The sequence below is a fragment of the Oncorhynchus kisutch genome, linkage group LG11 (assembly GCF_002021735.2).
Source record: "Oncorhynchus kisutch isolate 150728-3 linkage group LG11, Okis_V2, whole genome shotgun sequence".
NCBI lineage: Eukaryota > Metazoa > Chordata > Actinopteri > Salmoniformes > Salmonidae > Oncorhynchus > Oncorhynchus kisutch.
In genome coordinates this window covers 22,507,885-22,530,246 of record NC_034184.2, presented here as the reverse complement: position 1 = coordinate 22,530,246, position 22,362 = coordinate 22,507,885, and the positions used below count along the sequence as shown (strand labels likewise).

The 22,362-nt window shown below is 40.6% G+C and overlaps 1 protein-coding gene across 2 annotated transcripts in view; it reads right to left on the bottom strand.

Moving 5' to 3' along the window:
• The window catches only part of LOC109899864 (leucine-rich repeat-containing protein 1), a 69,270-nt gene that overhangs the window by 19,090 nt on the left and 27,818 nt on the right, over nucleotides 1-22,362 (bottom strand). For both annotated transcript variants that reach the window (XM_020495471.2, XM_020495470.2), the window contains exons 2-10: nucleotides 16,394-16,511; nucleotides 11,610-11,688; nucleotides 9,085-9,174; nucleotides 5,336-5,392; nucleotides 4,744-4,807; nucleotides 4,155-4,229; nucleotides 2,213-2,357; nucleotides 1,338-1,456; nucleotides 733-816 (exon numbers count right to left, since the gene is read on the bottom strand). In XM_020495471.2, the coding sequence (XP_020351060.1) occupies nucleotides 733-816; nucleotides 1,338-1,456; nucleotides 2,213-2,357; nucleotides 4,155-4,229; nucleotides 4,744-4,807; nucleotides 5,336-5,392; nucleotides 9,085-9,174; nucleotides 11,610-11,688; nucleotides 16,394-16,511 (831 nt within the window). The remainder of the gene's footprint in view (nucleotides 1-732; nucleotides 817-1,337; nucleotides 1,457-2,212; nucleotides 2,358-4,154; nucleotides 4,230-4,743; nucleotides 4,808-5,335; nucleotides 5,393-9,084; nucleotides 9,175-11,609; nucleotides 11,689-16,393; nucleotides 16,512-22,362) is intronic.

The window sequence follows — 22,362 nt, the reverse complement described above, 5'->3', positions numbered from 1 at the left end:
TTGTTGGTCCAACGTCCCTGTCTGTTGTTCGGTGCTTTCCCAGGTAAGGGGGCAGTAGCTCTTCGGCTGCATCAGAATCACAATTGTCAGTGTCCATGCTAGCTGGGCTAAAAACAAATGTAGAATTACTGATGCTAGCATTGGATGTGCTTGTGGAAGCAGAACAACGCGTGTCGTCAACAGGTGCAGGTGTAGTACTGCTGGTATGGACAAGGCCTTACTTGTTTTTAACCATTTATCAGTTTTCAAGCCAACGGAATGAGAAGCAGCTACGTTTGGCTACATATGGACCGTTAGTGGAATTCCCGCGAGAGAGTAACGGTTGATGTGATTGGATGTTAATTATTTGACTAGGCTACCTGTATTTGACATTGTTGTTATTTCGCTGAACACTAGATGGTTTCATTTTAGGCAGTGAAACGAGGCTACTCAGGCGAGAGAGAAAAACTCACCCAAATGTACAGCCATGTGGGAAAATATATATATGGACTGTTTGAAAATGTGAAGATAATTTTATTTTTTACATTTAAAATATTTAAAAAGTTATTTTGTATGTGAACCACATTTGTATTGGCGTACCTCCGATGGCATTGCGCATACCCGTACCCCAGGTTGGGAATACCTGCACTAGACTATGGACTGTGGTTTCCTGTGAATCATGAAGGACCTACCATTCATCAACAAGTTTCACATTTGCTTCAAATGATTACATGTTGAAAGACTATAGCATACCTCTTTTGGCAATGACGCTAGTCGGTTCCTATCACAGTTGAAGTTGGAAAGTCTCTTTAGTTTACCAATACTTCTTGGCAAACTCTAAAGAGAGAAACAACAATGAAGAAATAATACATTAAACATCTACAGTTCGCACATACAGTAATCGGTGTAGCAGTGACAGTAGACCGGCTAGTGGCCTGAGCATGGGGATTACATGCACAGTCCCACTGTGAGGATGACATAAACATATCTGATTGGCTAGTGGTAAAGAGGATAAGTTCCTGGCGCACACTTAGATGTTTTTAGCCTATTAGGAAGTGAAGACTAAGGGCATAATGGAGGTCAAAGGTTACACAATAATAAGAGAATACATCCCTTCAGAAGTAAAAATACAATTTGTTATGCTACACTGTAAGTCACAAGGTCTTTCAAAGGACCAAAGAGGGCAGCCATTAGAGTTGAGTTATATCAAATTAAAGTGTTTGTCATGGGCTGAAAAAGTCAGCCATGTGTCTTGTGATCTCAATTACATAAAAGAAAAGTAATTGAGTCTTACTTATCAAACCTGCCCTCATAATAATATGTATATATGAGCAAGTATAGCGCAACCACAAACTCACCTGTAGCCGATTCTCAGTGAGCACCAGTTCAGTGAGACTCTCACAGTTGCCAATGCTCTCTGGTAGCTGGGCAAGCCGATTCTGGTCTGCTTTCAATATCGACAGTCGCCTTAGTTTTCCTGCAGAGCAACATTTTTTTTTTTTACATACTTTGATATAGACATATGAGAGTAGTGAGGATAGCATGGCAATCAATATAATTCGTAAAACAAGTTAGTTGATTTGCAACCAACACTAGAGCCTATGGCTAATGAAACGACAGATCAATAAAATATCAAATAATTTTATATGGATTTAATGACTGTCAAATTTCATTTTCCATTCATCCAAAGTTATATTGTGCCCTAAGGGGCACATCACCTGTGTTATTAAATCAGTTCAGTTACCAAATGTGGACTATCTTATTATGTGATTCACAATCTCTTTTGGTAAAAGTACTAAACATTGTTTCATCTGTTCAGATGAACGGTTTATGCTCAGTTTACATTGATGTTGATCCCATCTTTGACCTAATCAGTTTCAGCATGGTCCAATGCATGACATGGTGAAACAAGTGACCAATAATAAACATGTACACAAACACGCATGCATACAAACGCATGAGTGCACACAACTGCAAACACACATCACTCACACGTTTATTTTACTATCCTTGTGGGGACCAAAACAATTGATTCCCATTCAAAATTATATTTTCCCAACCTTGACCTAACCCGAACTTCAACCCCAACTCCTTAACCCCAAGCCTTTTTCCTTGTGGGGACCAGCAAAATGTCCCCACTTGTCCGAATTTCTGACTTCTGATCCCCACAAGGATAGTAAAATCAAAAAACACACACACACTATTGTCGTGTACAGTGCAGCAGCGTGCTGACCTATGCCCTCTGGCAGAGCATTGATGAGGTTCTGGGACACCAGCAGGTCAGTAAGGGAGACCAGGCCACCCATCTCCTCTGGAAGGTGCTCCAGCTTGTTCTCTGATACATCTAGACACAGGAGGCTTTTCATGCTGCCCATCTCCTACGGGTTGAACACACTTCAATTGTAAATACATTTCACAGTCTGTGTTAGTGACTAACGATAATGGTGCATCTCGTGACTGCATTATATCAACAGAAGTTGCAATATTAATTTAGCCTAAAAAATAGGTGTTAGCCTTTCACTTTTTGGGGAATCAAACCATATCATACAAATTCAACTGTAATTTTACCTTTATTTAACTAAGTCAGTTTACTTCTTATGGCTGCAGGGGCAGTATTGAGTAGCTTGGATGAAAGGTGCCCAGAGGTGCCCAGAGTAAACGGCCTGCTCCTCAGTCCCAGATGCTAATATATGTATATTATTAGTACATTTGGATAGAAAACACTCTGAAGTTTCTAAAACTGTGAGTATAACAGAACTTATATGGCAGGCAAAAACCTGAGAAAAAATCCAAAAAGGAAGTGGGAAATCTGAGGTTTGTAGTTTTTGAACTCAGCGGGATATGGTTCAAGTTGCACTTCCTAGGGCTTCCACTAGATGTCAACCATCTTTAGAAACTTGAATGAGGCTTCTACTGTGATGTGGGGCCAGATGAGCGCTCTTTGAGTCAGTGGTCTGGCAGAGAGCCAGGTCCTGGTCATGCGCATTTCACATGAGAGCGAACTGCGTTCCATGGCTTTTCTACAGACAATGGAATTCTCTGGTTGGAACGTTATTGAAGATTTATGATAAAAACATCCTAAAGATTGATTCTATACTTAGTTTGAAATGTTTCTACGACCTGTAATATAACTTTTTGAACTTTTTGTCCAATGTTCGGCTGGACCTGCACAAGCATTTGGATTTGTGTACAAAACGCTCTAACAAAAGTAGCTACTTGGACATAAATAATGGACATTATCGAACACATTAAAAATGTATTGTGGATCTAGGATTCCTGGGAGTGCATTCTGATGAAGATCAAATGTAAGGGAATATTTGTAATGTTATTTCTGATTTCTGACTCCAAAATGGTGGATAATTGTATTTTTTTCTGAGCGCCGTTCTCAGATTATTGCATGGTTTGCTTTTTCCGTAAAGCTTTTTTGAAATCTGACACAGCGGTTGCAGTAAGGAGAGGTATATCTATAATTCTATGTCTAACACTTGTATTTTCATCAACTTTATGATAAGTATTTCTGTCAAATTGATGTGGCTATGCAAAATCACTGGATGTTTTTGGAACTACTGAATGTAATGTGCCAATGTAAACTTAAATAAATATGAACTTTATCAAACAAAACATACATATATTGTGTAACATGAAGTCCTATGAGTGTCATCTGATGAAGATCAAAGGTTAGTGATTAATTTTATCTCCATTTGTGCTTTTTGTGACTCCCATCTTTGGTTTGGTGGTGACCTAACAATCGTTTGTGGTGCTTTCGCTGTAAAGCCTATTTGGAAATCGGACACTGTGGTGGGATTAACAACAAGATTATCTTTAAAACAGTATAAAATACATGTATGTTTGAGGAATTTTAATTATGAGATTTCTGTTGTTTTGAATTTGGAGCCCTGCACTTTCACTGGCTGTTGTCATATCGATCCCGTTAATGGGATTGCAGCCCTAAGAACGGCCTACCCTGGATGATGCTGGGCCAATTGTGCTGCACCCCTATGGGACTCCCAATCACAGCCGGAAGTGATAAAGCCTGGATTCGAACCAGGGACTGTAGTGACGCCGCTTGCACTGAGATGCAGTGCCTTAGACCGCTGCGCCACTCGGGAGACCCATAATATCAAGGCACTTAAAAAATGACAATTATTAGTCTAAATATCTCAGAAAAATCTTACTGCAGGTATTTCAGCCAACTGGTTTCCATCCAGCCACAAGTCCTTTAAGCTGACAAGACATCCTATTGTTTCTGGCTGTGTGGGAGGAAGGATTGGAGGCAAAAGAGAGAGACCGACACAGAGAGAGAGAAAGACACCGAGAAAAGGGAGCGAGAGAGACAGAGACAGAGAAATAAAGTGTGAGAGAAAGGGAGAAATAGAGACAATTATACACGACTGAGGCAAATGTAAACAAGACTGTGGAATAATTTCAACCCTGTGTAAACTGTCAATCCCTAGCCTTGTCTGGTTTCAGTCACTCTCTCAGGGAGTGTGCCTCCATCTCAGAGTTAACTTTTTATAAACATCAAACCTGACATTATGTTGTAACAGACTATAACTTAAAAACTCAACGTCCCTGTCACACTACCCCTTCAGGATGATAAGAAGGAGTACACCCAATTATGTTTCACATAACAAGAAAAGTGTTCAGTGAGATTTGAGGGCTGCCCATTCTACACATGCGTAGCTATGCAAATTGTTTTCTTCTGTGTGAATGCTATTCCAAGAAATCAACATTTTACTGAGATTCGCAAAGTCAGAAACTCACCAAATTGTAAAGTTCATTGTTCCCTAGGTCAAGTTCTTCAAGCCTGTGAAGTAGCGATAGTGACCTGTGGAATGCACAAGAAGGGTTATAAAGCTTTTTAAAAAGATGACATAGGCTTTGAAAAAAATGAAATAATCATCATACAGTGACGGATTTATATTGTATCTGCTTCTCATTTTCAGTCTGTTTCACTGCTGTTTAATTTGAACCATGTGCGAGTGAAAATGTATTGGCCACATAGGAAGACTGTTGTTGTGCCAACATAATAGTCGCGCATTGGCTGAATATAGACCAACAACTCCTTAGAGGGTACACTGCATTCTATATCACCTCTAAAGTCCACACACACACACATCATCTGAAACACATAAGGCTTCATCTGTGGTCTACCAAATTTGTTACATGCTTGTAATGTAGCCACATAGACGTTACTTCTTACACTTTGTGGAACACTGATGTCTGGGGGGTTGGGAGCAGAGTGAAATAAGAATTTCCATCTTGCATGGACTAATAAAGCAGGCCTATTTGTCTTCTGCCTCCAATTAATTGTTTGCCATGAAACATACAGTATCTATCCAGGGTAAGTACTTACTCTGGTAAATATGTCAGCAGATTCTCTCTGAGTTCCAGTGATACCAAGTTGGAGAGGCTGTGGAGAGAGGCAAAAGAGGGAGGGCCATTTGGTGTTTGTTATTATCCCCAAATGATCACGAACAACAGAAAATACAGTAATCCTTTTCATGAGGATTACTGATCGAAGCCATCTAGGACAGAGTCGATGAATTCCAAGAATTGAGGCTTTTAGGAGCACAAAATGGCTTGGAGGTAATGTCTTTGTTCCCAAAAGAAAGGATAATAGTTGTAATTAGTAATCGCAGCAGCGGAGCTATGAAGCTCTGCTGAGAATAAATTATTATGCACATTCTGTAACTAGACGTTTCTTGCCAAGGTATATATTTTTTATTAATTTAACCTTTATTTAACTAGGCAAATATTTGCTTCCAGTCTCAGAAGATATGGCTTGGACATCAGTGGTGAAATATAGGCCTAACTGCATTAGTTAAATGAGGAGCAAAGACATTTAAAAATCTTGTGGACTGGAAAATTAAAGCCTAAAATCAATCATGGGTTATTGCGAATCAAATGGCAAAAAGTAAACATGTACACAGTACCAGTCAAAAGTTTGGACACACCTACTCATTCAAGGTTTTTTATTAATGTTTTTACTATTTTCTAAATTGTATAATAATAGTGAAGACCTCAAAACTATGAAATAACACATATGGAATCATGTAGTAACCAAAAAAGCGTTGAACAAATCAAAATATATTTTATATATTTGAGAATCTTCAAAGTAGCCACCCTTTGCCTTAATGACAGCTTTGCACACTCTTGGTTTTCTCTCAACCAGCATCACCTGGAAGGCTTTTTCAACAGTCTTGAAGGAGTTCCCACATATGCTGGACACTTGTTGGCTGCTTTTCCTGGACTCTGCAGTCCAACTCATCCCAAACCATCTCAATTGGGTTGAGGTCGGGTGATTGTGGAAGCCATGTCATCTGATGCAGCACTCCATCACTCTCCTTCTTGGTCAAATAACCCTTACACAGCCTGGAGGTGTTGGGTCATTGTCCTGTTGAAAAACAAATGATAGGCCCACTAAGCTCAAACCGGATGGGATATCACTGCAGAATGCTGTGGTAGCCATGCTGGTTAACTGTGCCTGGAATTCTAAATAAATCACTGACAGTGTCACAAGCAAAGCCCCCCACACCTCCTCCTCCTTGCTTCACGGTGGAAACCACAAACACGGAGATCATCCATTCACCTACTCTCCGTCTCACAAGGACACGGAGGTTGGAAATAAAAATCTCAAATTTGGCCTCATCAGACCAAAGGACAGATTTCCACCGGTCTAATGTCCATTGCTTGTGTTTCTTGGCCCAAGCAAGTCTCTTCTTCTTATTGATGTCCTTTAGTCGTGGTTTATTTGCAGCAATTAAACCATGAAGGCCTGATTCAAGCAGTCTCCTCTGTTACTTGAACTCTGTGAAGCATTTATTTGGGCTGCAATATGAGGTGCAGTTAACTCGAATTAACTTATCCTCCGCAGCAGATGTAACTCTGGTTCTTCCATTCATGTGGCAGTCCTCATGAGTGCTTGATGGTTTTTGCGACTGCACTTGAAGAAACTTTCAAAGATCTTGAAATTTTCTGGATTGACTGACCTTCATGTCTTAAAGTAATGATGGACTGTCATTTCTCTTTGCTTATTTGAGCTGTTCTTGGCATAATATGGACTTGGTATTTTACCAAATAGGTCTATCTTCTGTATACCTTGTCACAACACAACTGATTGGCTCCAACGCATTAAAGGAAGGAAATTCCACAAATTCACTTTCAACAAGGCACACCTGTTAATTTAAATGCATTCTAGGTGACTACCTCATGAAGCTTGTTGAGAGAATGCCAAGCGTGTACAAAGCTGTCATCAAGGCAAAGAGTGGCTACTTTGAAGAATCTCAAATATATAAAATATATTTTGATTTGTCTGACATGTTTTTGGTTACTACATGATTCAAAATGTGTTATTTCATAGTTTTGATGTCTTCACTATTATTCTATAATGTAGAAAATAGTAAAAATAGAAATAAACCCTTGAATGAGTAGGTGTCTCCAACCTTTTGACTGGTACTGTATGTAAATGTAATTTCATTTTTTCAAGACAGCTGTTTTTGCTTTGTAATTATGGGGTATTGTCTGTAGATTGATGAGGGGAAAGAACAGTTGAATCAATTTTAGAATAAGGCTGTAACGTGGAAAAAGTCAAGGGGTAGCTCCACCCTCCCCTCTCTGAAGTTACAGGCAAGTATATGGGTCAAATGTCCCATCCCCTTCAAAATTTTGAAAGATGCAAAACTGTGATTTTTTCAAATGATCAGTGATGAAAAAAACTGCACATCGGAACAAAGTTCCTCCTTAGTCGCATCCCACAGTCTGTTGACAGACACTACGATACCATTTATGTTACGTGCGTCTGTCCACGAGAGATTAACAGAGGTGTAGAAAATAGTTTTTTTCCCCCTACAAATCCATTAAGCCTACACCATTTGGGTGACAGCATTTCAGCCCTCCACAGCTAGACGAGCGAGTGAGTGAATGGATGAACAATCAATATCTGGCCTAATACTGTGCATGTATGCACGAGTAGGTCTGTCTTCTCACATCTTCACCAACTGTCACAGAGCTCTTACTAGGTCACCATGGTAACTCATAGATCAACACAGCTTTAATATGACTTAATCGAGCACAATAAGTAACATTACTCAGTCTATAATCTAGACCTACTTATCACAGAGAGAAACACAGCTGAATCATTCTGCAAAACACCATATTTACATTAACCATGTAAAGTTATGCTACATACAGTAATCCCTAATTTACAGAAACATGTCAAGTCAAAACAGAGGCCTATTTAGTTTTACACTAGTTAAATTTTTTCAAGTGTTCCTTCAAAATCTGTTGCTGCGTTGTGCATAACACAAAAGGGGCCTGTCAACGAGTACAGAACGATATACGGCCGGTGAGTGTTGGAGGCGTCATATAATATTAGTGCCTCATCTGATGATGATAAATCCTAGTAGGAGCCTAAAGAGAGATTATGACTGTAGCTGCTGTCTGTAGACTGTAGTTAACATACAGTCTACTGCATGATAACTACATTATATATTATTCAGTTATTTGAAGGGAGAGATGGCTGGCATTCTTTTGCAAGTGAAACGTAAACAAACTTGGCAGGCTGGAGGAAATTACACAGGAAATTTCAGGGTCGCTGGGGATAGAGGGGGACAGGAAAGAAGCAGAACATACTGATACAACTACCCTTGTAAGTTATTATGCCATAAATCAAATAACACCATGAAATTATACCCTGGATCATCATGAAACTACCAAAAGATATTACACAGTAACATAGCAGTATTTATTCAAATAGATCGTCATGGAAACACACACAGCTCCAAACCACGTCCATTGAAGGAGGGTGTGAGTGTCAGCAACTTCCAAAAATGTCAGTTACAGACAATTTGTAGTCACAGTATGTCATTACATTGTTCAGAACTTAAAAACAGGAAGCAGTTTCATAACCACCTGTGACTAAGAAATATGACCGACAGTAGCATACAATTTCTTACTCATTCTTTTTATGTTCAAAGTCACAGACCATGTGAACATCAAAAGCACATAAGTGAGAACTAATTTCCAACCCATTAAACACGTTTCTGTATGACAGGACTATGAAACAATATATTATATTTTTTTATGCCAGAAAGAAGCACTTACTTTCCAATGTTTTCGGGAAGAGCCTGCAACGAAATGTCATTGATGGAAAGGCATGTTAAATTCTGAAGCTCTGGAAAACTCTCAGGCAATCTGCAAAAACAAGAGGAATTCAAATCCAAATCAGATCTTTGCAGCTGAAATAAATGGTGGCAGAATCCTGAAAAATCAATGGATCCAACTGTATATATAGGCAATACTATAAAGCTAATACAGGCTTACTACTTTCCTCTCTGACGGGAAAGTTTAAACTAACTTTTTCTTTCCATTTGATGACAGTGCATCTGTAAAGTATTCACACCCCTTCACTTTTTGTTACGTTACAGCCTTATTCTAAAATGGATTTTTTTTTAAATGTAATCCTCAATCTACACACAATACCCCATAACGACAAAGCGAAAACAGGTTTTTAGAAATTATAAATACCTCATTTACATGAAATTTGAAATTGAGCTCAGGTCCATCCTGTTTCCATTGACCATCCTTGAGATGTTTCTCCTTCTACTTATGGTAAATTCAATTAGTTGGACATGATTTGGAAAGGCACACATCTGTCTATATAAAAGGTCCCACAGTTGAGAGAGCATGTCAGAGCAAAAACCATATCATGAGGTCAAAGGAATTGTCCGTAGAGCTCCGGGACAGGATTATGTCGAAGCAAAGATCTGGGGAAGGGTCACCAAGAACACAGTGGCCTCCATTCTTAAATGGAAGAAGTTTGGAACCACCAAGACTCTTCCTAGAGCTGGCCGCCTGGCCAAACTGAGCAATCAGGGGAGAAGGGACTTGGTCACGGAGGTGACCAAGAACCTGATGGTGACTCTGACAGAGCTCCTCCATGGAGATGGGAGAACCTTCCAGAAGAACAACCATCTCTGCAGCACTCCACCAATCAGGCCTTTATGGTAGAGTGGCCAGAAGGAAGCCACTCCTCAATAAAAGGCACATGACAGGTCGCTTGTAGTTGCCAAAAGGCACCCAAAAGAAACAAGATTCTCTGGTCTGACGAAACCAAGATTGAACTCTTTGGCCCGAATGCCAAGTGTCACATCTGGAGGAAACCTGGCAGCATCCCTACGGTGAAGCATGGTGTTGGCAGCATCATGCTGTGGGGATGTTTTTCAGCGGCAAGGATTGGGAGACTATTCAGGATCGAGGGAAAGAAGAACAGAGCAAAGTACAGAGATCCTTGATGAAAGTGCTCTGGAACACTCAGGACCTTAGACTGGGGCAAAGGTTCACCTTCCAACAGGACAACGACCCTAAGCACACAGCCAAAACAATGCAGGAGTGGCTTCGGGACAAGTGTCCTTGAGTGGCCCAGTTAGATCCAGGACTTAAACCCGATTGAACATCTCTGGAGAAACCTGAAAATAGCTGTGCAGCAACCATCCCCATCCAACCTGACAGAGCTTGAGAGGATCTGCAAAGAATGGGAGAAACTCCCCGAATACCGGTGTGCCAAGCTTGTAGCGTCATACCCAAGAAGAGTCTAGGCTGTAATCGCTGCCAAAGTTGCTTCAACAAAGTACTGAGTAAAGGGTCTGAATAACTATGTAAATCTGATTGAATTGTTATATATAACAATTAGATTATAGATATATTTCAAATGCACTGTATAGTTAAGCCTTTATGACACGATTCCCTTCTATCTAACATGGTCACCCAGAGACAATCTCAGACACACAATGATTCTGTCAGTGTGGGAGTGTGAAAGGTTTGTAATGCCGTACCACATTACAATCCAAAGCACAACGCTTAACCATATTATATAATCTGCAGGTCAGAGCACTACATATTCCCTTCCCCGACTGAGTAGCTGTAAAGCTGTCTAACAAGAACATCTAAGCCAGGGGTACTCAACTCTTACCCTACGAGGTCCAGAGTCTACTGGTTTTTCTGTTCTACTTGGTAATTCATTGCACACACTTGGTGTCCCAGGTCTAAATGAGTCCCTGATTACAGGGGAACTATGTAAAAATGCAGTGGAACTGGCTTTGAGGTCCAGAGTTGAGTTTGAGAGATCTAGGCTATGTTTACTAGGTAGGCAAATTGCACATCCCAGGGCATGGCCAGTCCCAAACTGAACCATATGGCATTGTGACGGCCTCCACTAGGATGCAAACTATACAGACCTCACCATGAGACAGCTGACAGGCAAACTGGAGCAAAAAATGTCCCATACAATATTCATTAGTATAAATTACCTGTTAAATAGAGCAGATCTAATACTGTAGTTCTTCAATGTCATCAACAAAATTGTCACTAAAACGGGTCCATCGAATAGCAGTTAGAGCAAAAAAGATAAATCCTGTCTGAAAATACCTTTATAAAAGTTACTCAATTTTCCTCTGAATATAGCTCGTTTTCTGCTTGTGTTTGCATGACAACTAGAGAAGGAGTTGTTCAAAGTTCCTAGATATAACTTACTACAGTGCTGCTACACTACTGTGTTGCTACGATATGTTTGTTTTGTTCACTCCCATTTGCTAAACATTTATGGCGACATGAATTCAAAGATCAGTTACCTTGTTAATGGGTTTCCACTAAAGTCTGCTACTTGGAGAGCTTTACAGTTAGAAATGCTCTCTGGAATTTCCATGATGTCTATATGAGAGATGAAAAGAAATACATGTTAGGTACATCTTGATCAACACACACTGTCCATTTATATTTTCCAACGTGGCTATGCATTTGGGTGAGGTTTTTTTCTCGCCCGAGTAGCCTCGTTTCACTACCAAAAATAAAATGAAACCATTTAGATTTCAGCGAAATAACATTAATGTCAAATACAGGTAGCATAGTCAAATAATTATCATCCAATCACAACCGTTACTCTTGCAGGAATTCCACTGTATGTAGCCAAACGTAGCTGCTGCTCATATTGGTATCTGTACTGGCGCAAAAGCCATGACAGGGAGAAATAGTGGAGTGGTAACAAGCGTGCAAGCAGTTGCTCCTAACGCCACTTGGGTACACTGCAGCATCCACCGAGAAGCTCTTGCTGCCAAGGGAATGCCTGACAGACGACCATGTAATGCTTTTACAACATACAAAAGTGCACTGGTTAACAAGGGGCAAAGTATTGACACTTTTTTGAATAGAGACGAGTTTAAAGTTCTTTGTACTGACCATAATTTTCTCGTCTGACCATTTGCATGATGACGAGTTTCTCACACGACTGGCATCTGGGTGATGTTTTTTCTCGCCTGAATGATCTGAATTTAGGATTACAGGGACTCTCCGCAAGTATATTCAATGCGCGGGACAAAATTGAGGCTATGATTGAGAAGTTGGAGCTCTTCTCTGTCTGCATTAACAAGGACAACACACAGGTCTTTCCATCACTATGATTTTTTTTGTGTGCAAATGAACTCAAGCTTATGGACAATGTCAAATTGTAAAAAGCTGATTGAGTTGGGTGCAAAATTACACAGGTACAGTGAGGGAAAAAAGTATTTGATCCCCTGCTGATTTAGTACGTTTGCCCACTGACAAAGAAATGATCAGTCTATAATTTTAATGGTAGGTTTATTTGAACAGCGAGAGACAGAATAACAACAAAAATATCCAGAAAAACGCATGTCAAAAATGTTATAAATTAATTTGAATTTTAATGGAGGGAAATAAGTATTTGACCCCCTCTCAATCAGAAAGATTTCTGGCTCCCAGGTGTCTTTCATACAGGTAACGACCTGAGATTAGGAGCACACTCTTAAATGGAGTGCTCCTAATCTCAGTTTCTTACCTGTATAAAAAAGACGCCTGTCCACAGAAGCAATCAATCAATCAGATTCCAAACTCTCCACCATGGCCAAGACCAAAGAAGTCTCCAAGGATGTCAGGGACAAGATTGTAGATCTACACATGGCTGGAATGGGCTACAAGACCATTGCCAAGCAGCTTGGTGAGAAGGTGACAACAGTTGGTGCGATTATTCACAAATGGAAGAAACACAAAAGAACTGTCACTCTCCCCTGTCCTGGGGTCCATGCAAGATCTCACCTCGTGGAGTTGCAATCATAATGAGAACGGTGAGGAATCAGCCCAGAACTACACAGGAGGATCTTGTCAATGATCTCAAGGCAGCTGGGACCATAGTCACCAAGAAAACAATTGGTAACACACTGCTCCGTGAAGGACTGAAATCCTGCAGCACCGCAAGGTCCCCCTGCTCAAGAAAGCACATGTACATGCCCATCTGAAGTTTGCCAATGAACATCTGAATGATTCAGAGGACAACTGGGTGAAAGTGTTGTGGTCAGATGAGACCAAAATGGAGCTCTGGCATCAACTCAACTCACCTTGTTTGGAGGAGGAATGCTGCCTATGACCCCAAGAAACCATCCCCACCGTCAAACATGGAGGTGGAAACATTATGCTTTGGGGGTGTTTTTCTGCTAAGGGGACAGGACAACTCCATCAAAAGGGACGATGGACGGGGCCATGTACCGTCAAATCTTGGGTGAAAACCTCTTTCCTTCAGCCAGGGTATTGAAAATGGGTAGTGGATGGGTATTCCAGCATGACAATGACCCAAAACACACGGCCAATATAACAAAGGATTGGCTCAAGAAGAAGCACATTAAGGTCCTGGAGTGGCCTAGCCAGTCTCCAGACCTTAATCCCAAAGAAAATCTGTGGAGGGAGCTGAAGGTTCGAGTTGCCAAACGTCACCCTCGAAACCTTAATGACTTGGAGAAGATCTGCAAAGAGGAGTGGGACAAAATCTCTCCTGAGATGTGTGCAAACCTGGTGGCCAACTACAAGAAACGTCTGACCTCTGATTGCCAACAGGGGTTTTGCCACCAAGTACTAAGTCATGTTTTGCAGAGGGGTCAAATACATATTTCCCTCATTAAAATGCTAATCAATTTATAACATTTTTGACATGCGTTTTTCTGGATTTTTGTGTTGATAGTCTCTCACTGTTCAAATAAATCTACCATTAAAATTACAGACTGATCATTTCTTTGTCAGTGGGCAAACGTACAAAATCAGCAGGGGATCAAATACTTCTCCCCCCCACTGTACTTTCCTGAAACAGACGACACAAACAACTGGATTTGTTATCCCTTTCATGCCCTGCCTCCAGTCCACTTACCGATTTCTGAACAAGAGAGCATCATCAAAATTGCAACAAGTGGTTCTGTGAAAATTGAATTTAATCAGAAGCCACTGACAGATTTCTGGATTGGGCTGCGCTCAGAGTATCTTTCCTTGGCAAATCGCGCTATTCAGACACTGATGCCCTTTGCAACCACGTACCTATGTGAGAGTGAATTTGTAACCCTCACTAGCATGAAAACTAAATACAGGCACAGACTGTGTGTGGAAAATGATTTAAGACAGACTCTCTCCAATACAACCCAACATTGCAGAGTTATGTGCATCCTTTCAAGCACACCCTTCTCATTAACCTGTGATGAATTATTCGCAATAATTTTCAATGAACAAATAAGGTTTTATATGCAAGATGGTTAAATAAAGAGCAAAATTATTGATTAGAATGATATTATTATTTGTGCCCAGGTCCTACAAGAGCTCTTTGTCACTTCCCACGAGCCAGGTTGTGAAAAAAACTCACACTCATTCTTATGTTTAATAAATGTATCATATAGTGTGTGTGGGCAGGCTTACAATGATGGCAAAAAAAACATTTAAGAGTCGGCCGACGCTGGTGCTAGAGGGGGTACGCAGCTGGAGGTTGAATGTTCGAAGGGGTACGGGGGACTATAAAAAGTTTGGGAACCACTGGTATCGAGTATCAAACATTGGACATAAAATGAAGACAAGTTGTGAAGACAAGCTTTCTTGACCAAACTATAAAATCATTAACTATGACATCCCTCAATCAAGATTACAAAATAGTTCAGAAAGTCCTTCCAACTAGACATTACACTAAAAGCTACTGGTCCAGACCATGTAAACAGATAGACATAAAACATACATAAAGGAGAACTGTCTATTTAAAATAATTTGAATCGCCACTAAATTATCATGGTTGTTGCGCCAAACATGGATTGTTGCATGTGATTTGGTCCTGCTGGGAAGCATTCTGGATTTGGTCCTGCTGGGAAGCATTCTGGATTTGGTCCTGCTGGGAAGCATTCTGGATTTGGTCCTGCTGGGAAGAATTCTGGATTTGGTCCTGCTGGGAAGCATTCTGGATTTGGTCCTGCTGGGAAGCATTCTGGATTTGGTCCTGCTGGGAAGCATTCTGGATTTGGTCCTGCTGGGAAGCATTCTGGATTTGGTCCTGCTGGGAAGCATTCTGGATTTGGTCCTGCTGGGAAGCATTCTGGATTTGGTCCTGCTGGGAAGCATTCTGGATTTGGTCCTGCTGGGAAGCATTCTGGATTTGGTCCTGCTGGGAAGCATTCTGGATTTGGTCCTGCTGGGAAGCATTCTGGATTTGGTCCTGCTGGGAAGCATTCTGGATTTGGTCCTGCTGGGAAGCATTCTGGATTTGGTCCTGCTGGGAAGCATTCTGGATTTGGTCCTGCTAGGAAGCATTCTGGATTTGGTCCTGCTGGGAAGCATTCTGGATTTGGTCCTGCTGGGAAGCATTCTGGATTTGGTCCTGCTAGGAAGCATTCTGGATTTGGTCCTGCTAGGAAGCATTCTGGATTTGGTCCTGCTGGGAAGCATTCTGGATTTGGTCCTGCTGGGAAGCATTCTGGATTTGGTCCTGCTGGGAAGCATTCTGGATTTGGTCCTGCTAGGAAGCATTCTGGATATGGTCCTGCTAGGAAGCATTCTGGATTTGGTCCTGCTAGGAAGCTCTGTGTTGGCAGCTTTCTTTGAGGAATGTTAACCCTTTTAGTCCAGACGTTATGAGAGAAACCACACCATTATGGCTCTGAGAATATGTTTGATGTGTACAGTGAAAGCGAGAGGATGGATAGTGCTGAGCATGACTGGTGGTTTGAGCTACTTCTATTGCTTGTCTAGCACTTACTCGCTACATTTTCTAACATATAGGCCTATCATAGTAATAACATCTTATAACCAAGGTCTACGTTTCTTCCTAGGTTCCTTCATTTCGAGGGAGTTTTTCCTAGCCACCGTGCTTCTACATCTGCATTGCTTGCCGTTTGTGGTTCTAGGCTGGGTTTCTTTATAGCACTTTGTGACATCTGCCGATGTAAAAAGGGCTTTAAAAATACATTTGATTGATTGTTATCAAAATATCAACAGTTTTAAAATGTTTGTTCATTCATAGCACCAGTGGTTGAATCAATGTGAGTGTATTTGGTGGGGTTGAAGATCCTTCCAACAGTGTTTAAGACCAGTGGTTCTCTCTTCTCACCATTACGAGAGACATCAAGTTCTACCAGCTGCATGAAGTTTGCAATTTCTGGAGGAAGTCTTTGGATCTCGTTGTCACTCAGGCCCAGCTTTCGTAGCTTTAGCAGCTGAAAAAATGGCTGAAAAAGACAAAACACACATATTAGACTGGCTGTATAGTTGACATGGACCTAGTAAAAGCATTCAGTGTGAACAAATGAGATAAAATATGGTTTTCAATGGCCTACTATTTGTCCCATCCTGAAAATGTGATGGAACAGTATCATTGATAAAACACTTTCCAGAAACCTATGAACACAATTAAAAGGGGCAAGCTGCAGTTGCTACTGTACAGTGGGGAAAAAAGTATTGTCAGCCACCAATTGTGCAAATTCTCCCACTGAAAAATATGAGGCCTGTAATTTTCATCATAGGTACACTTCAACTATGACAGACAAAATGAGGAAACAAAATGAGAAAATCACATTGTAGGATTTTTAATGAATTTATTTTCAAATTATGGTGGAAAATAAGTATTTGGTCAATAACAAAAGTTTCTCAATACTTTGTTATATACCCTTTGTTGGCAATGACAGAGGTCAAACATTTTCTGTAAGTCTTCACAAGGTTTTCACACACTGTTCCTGGTATTTTGGCCCATTCCTCCATGCAGATCTCCTCTAGAGCAGTGATGTTTTGGGGCTGTTGCTGGGCAACACGGACTTTCAACTCCCTCCAAAGATTTTCTATGGGGTTGAGGTCTGGAGACTGGCTAGGCCACTCCAGGACCTTGAAATGCTTCTTACGAAGCCACTCCTTCATTGCCTGGGTGGTGTGTTTGGGATCATTGTCATGCTGAAAGACCCAGCCACGTTTCATCTTCAATGCCCTTGCTGATGGAAGGAGGTTTTCACTCACAATCTCACGATACATGGCCCCATTCATTCTTTCCTTTACACGGATCAGTCGTCCTGGTCCCTTTGCAGAAAACAGCCCCCAAAGCATGATGTTTCCACCCCCATGCTTCACAGTAGGTATGGTGTTCTTTAGATGCAACTCAGCATTCTTTGTCCTCCAAACACGCCGAGTTGAGTTTAACTTTTTGGTATATTTTGGTTTCATCTGACCATATGACAGTCTCCCAATCTTTTTCTGGATCATCCAAATGCTCTCTAGCAAACATCAGACGGGCCTGGACATGTACTGGCTTAAGCAGGGGGACACGTCTGACACTGCAGGATTTGAGTCCCTGGCGGCGTAGTGTGTTACTGATGGTAGGCTTTGTTACTTTGGTCCCAACTCTCTGCAGGTCATTCACTAGGTCCCCCCGTGTGGTTCTGGGATTCTTGTGATCATTTTTGACCCCACGGGGTGAGATCTTGCGTGGGAGATTATCAGTGGTCTTGTATGTCTTCCATTTCCTAATAATTGCTCCCACAGTTGATTTCTTCAAACCAAGCTGCTTACCTATTGCAGATTCAGTCTTCCCAGCCTGGTGCAGGTCTACAATTTTGTTTCTGGTGTCCTTTGACAGCTCTTTGGTCTTGGCCATAGTGGAGTTTGGAGTGTGACTGTTTGAGGTTGTGGACAGGTGTCTTTTATACTGATAACAAGTTCAAACAGGTGCCATTAATACAGGTAACGAGTGGAGGACAGAGGAGCCTCTTAAAGAAGAAGTTACAGGTCTGTGAGAGCCAGAAATCTTGCTTGTTTATAGGTGACCAAATACTTATTTTCCACCATAATTTGAAAATAAATTCATGAAAAAAATCCTACAATGTGATTTTCTGGATTTTTTTTCTAATTTTGTCTGTCATAGTTGAAGTGTACCCATGATGAAAATTACAGGCCTCTCTCCTTTTTAAGTGGGAGAATTTGCACAATTGGTGGCTGACTAAATACTTTTTTGCCCCACTGTACATCCATTTTGGGGCTTATAAAATGAATGATGTACCACTTGATTCTTGAAAAATATAACTGTTGTCTTTTTATTGGTTTATTCGTATTGCCATTAGCATTTGCCGAAGTAGCAGCTATTATTCCTAGGGTGCACACAAAACCTAAAACACTGCAAGTAGACAAGAACAGTAAATCAGAATGCAAAATATAAGCTTGTTTAACTCAAATATTTGTAAACGAAGAACATTTAAACAAACACTATATAACCTCAAAATATGGTTAAAACTATCATTTGATATCATGGATGGTCAGTCCTTGTGTCAAAACCTCTGTCTTTTAATTTGAGTGGTCACATGTCTCCAGCCACATGCCTCAACTTTTTACCAAAACGGGGGCAGGGAAAGGCTTTGTTATTGTTTCAACTTCTGATTGCCACTTTAAAATGTTGAGTGACTAACCAGGTTCCATCCAACCATTTCATGTGGATGAATTACCTGACAAAAAAATCACAACTGGGTTGATGGAAACAGGGAATGTCAGTACAATTTTTTAAATGTTGATAGACAATTTGTTTGTTGTTATCCCACTACGACTTGGGAAAGCATGCAGTTTATAAGGCTACAAAAATGCAATAAGTTAAGATGAAATTCACAGGGTGGTGAAAGCACACGGTGATGAGCTTGATGCTCCTTTCCAATAAATATCGAGGGTTTCTGTTCTGGTGACATGATGATGGATGCTTGGCTGCCATTTAACCAACAAAAATAATCTCGCTCTTATCCAGAGCCTACATGATGAGGTTGTTATCTGTAAACATTTGCTATAAAAACAGAGTAAAGTTATTTCTATGTGCACTACGTCCTCATACATAGACTTATCAACAACAAGTCAGTTTGATGGAAAAATGTCTGGTGGGAAAATGCGCATAGTTTTTACATTAGTTGCATTAAAATCTGTTGCCGACTGGATGGACACCTAGCTACTGTTAAACATATGTAATAACAGGCTAACTGAAAGACCATACTTGACCACAATCAACTCACTAAATACATTTTAACCAGCAAAAAGTAAAGCAATTAGGCTTAAGAGTGGTAGTCAGTGGTCTGGCAAATATTGTTCCGTTCCTACCCAGTTCTCTGATGTAATCAACTAGCCTGTTCTTTTATCTGGATGATGACCTACTTGGATGCTGCCTTATCCTGACACCATCTCTGTTTCATAAATATTAACATTAACCCCAAAAGACTTGTTTCAAAAACATACAACCATAGTATTCTTGAAAATGCAGTGTTTACAAATCCACCCTAAAAACTCAAAATCAGATTTTTTTATTTCTATATCTAGGCCTAATTTCAGTTTTACATTAACCATATCAGAGATGCAGATTCACACTGGTGTAGCCTCTGATTATCGATTGATTTTACTGTATAAAATAACAATTTGTGAAAAAATGATCAGAATTTGGCTGCTTGTGTAAAGGTGGTATAAATAGGATGGGTATGAGATATGCAAATAATTGGCAAAAGTTCTGAATTAGGCTTCGTTTTCAGAGGCAGCCCAATTGTGAGATTTTGTAGGTTTGGGTAAAAGAGCTATGTGATTGGTCAAAAGACCAATTAGTGGAAAAAGATCAGAATTGGGCTGCCTGTGTAAATGCACATCGACCCAGGAGTAGAGACCTATAGTGAGACTAACAGAAGTCGTGAGGGAATAGCCCTCCACCTTAATTGAATATGAATAATAAGCTACAGCATAACAGGTATAAAAAAATCTCTATTGAAGTAGGCCTATTTTAAGGACAAGTAGCTTACTTTGATTGCAAACAATGCAATCAGTGATGGTGAACTGGACTCCAATTTGCATTTTCAAGAGCACACTCAATTTAGGCTTCCATATTTTACATTCATTTAAAATGAAAATGTAGCCTAGACATTCTACCGGTAAGTAAACTTCCAGAAATGTTCAAGGTTTTATAACTTCAGGACAGAAATCGAGTTAGGCTATTTAGGCTAACACACAGGCTAAATAGCCTAGTGATTCTTAGGTGCTATGAACTCAAAAGGTAATAAGGAGTCCTTCAAATCCATCAATGTTTTGATCATCCTTTACCATTGATATAACTTTCATAACTATTGCAGGTTGTCTTTATGACAAAGGCCTGCCCATCTTCGCGTGAAGGAAAGTAGATCAATACTGGGACTTTCTAGGCCTACAGCTTCAACACCAACTGCATTTTATGTTTGAATGGTAGCCAGGCTGTGATTTGGCCTACTTATAATAATAATAATAATAATAAAATAGAGGAGACAATGATATGCTAAAATGTAAACTAGAGAATGAAATAGGCAAGCTAATAGGTCCACATGTGCCTTTGTTGACTGTGTGAGGTTAACTGATAAAAATATTACATTGTGGTTGAGTTCTTTGGAAATGTACATTTTCCTGTTCACAGTAACACATTCTGCTATGTCAAAAACAAACCTAGCCTAATGATAACTGAACTGTAAACTGGTATTCTTAGTATGGAGGCACAGACACACAAACCCGGACAATACAACCTTGGCCATCTGATGTGTGGATAAAACCTACACTGGTTTCATAGAATGTTTGTCCTGGCCTGAAACTCATGGTTTCAATGATCCTTTGGCCAGACAGAGGAGCACAAAAGCCTCTAGTGTGTTCATTATAGACTAGGCCTATTCCAATGTCCCGACAAGACAGGTCAATCAGCTGCTCCAGAATACAATGTCAGCTAGCCTAACCTGCTCTTCCTGTTACCGTTATTCACCCCCAACACAAGGAACCCATCAAGTCTGCGCATGACAGATTTCTTCATCCCGCTGCCGCCCAAAACCGCAGCTTTTCATACCGTACCCGCCCGTTCCTGCTGGCTTTCTGTCAGACCGCTTCCCCCCAGTCCCGCAATGTTATTTTAGGCGAACGTGACAGCTCACTTGCCAGCCATGGTGCCATCTATTTTGCACCCAATAGGCAACATCAAAATTCAAACAAATAACTGAAGAAATTTAAATTACCTGTGATTCTTATGTGGCCCATTATATTAAGTTATCGGTATAGTCTATATCAGCCAATAGGCTAGACAGTTTGAAGAGAGCAGAGTTGGACAGACTGCGGACACTTGCACATTCCTTCCTTCCATTCCTTCCTTTAACTAGGCAAGTCAGTTCAGAACAAATTCTTATTTTCCTAGGAACAGTGAGTTAACTGCCTTGTTCAGGAGCAGAATGACAGATTTTAACCTTGTCAGTTCGGGGATTCGATCTTGCAATCGTTCACTTAACATGGTAGCCTATGTGCACGCTGCGCCTTTTCACAATTTTTTGATTGCACCTCGACTAGGATGGGGTGGTATCCAGATTTTCATATCCTCATTCAGTCCTTCGATCACACCGGGGTTACTGGCTAGTACACAAGGGGGCACCAAAACCCCCCACAAAAAAAAGCCAATTGGACATTTATTACCAGAACGCTAAATAAATTAGCACACATAATAGCGAATTTCCATGGAGTCTGCTAGCAAAAAAATGCTAACGTACACGCAAACGAAAATAAACTAATTGCAAAGACAGGGAATCCAGCTCAAAGTTATACATACAGTGCATTGGGAAAGTATTCAGACCCCTTGACTCCTTATAAAATGGTTTAAAGTGTTTTCCCCCCCTCATCAAGCTAAACACAACACCCAATAATGACAGAGCAAAAACAAGGTTTTTGAAATGTTTGCAAATGCATAAAAACAAAAAAACAGAACTATTTAATTAACTTAAGTATTCAGACCCTTTACTCAGTACTTTGTTGAAGCACCTTCGGCAGCGATTACAGCCTTGAGTCTTCTTGGGATTGACGGTACAAGCTTGGCACACCTGTATTTGGGGAGTTTCTACCATTCTTCTCTGCAGATCCTCTCAACCTCTGTCAGGTTGGACGGGGAGCGTCGCTGCACAACTATTTTCAGGTCTCTCCAGAGATGTGTGATTGGGTTCAAGTACGGGCTCTGGCTGGGCCACTCGAGGACATTCAGCGGCTTGTCCCGAAGCCACTCCTGCATCATCTTTGCTGTATGCTTAGGGT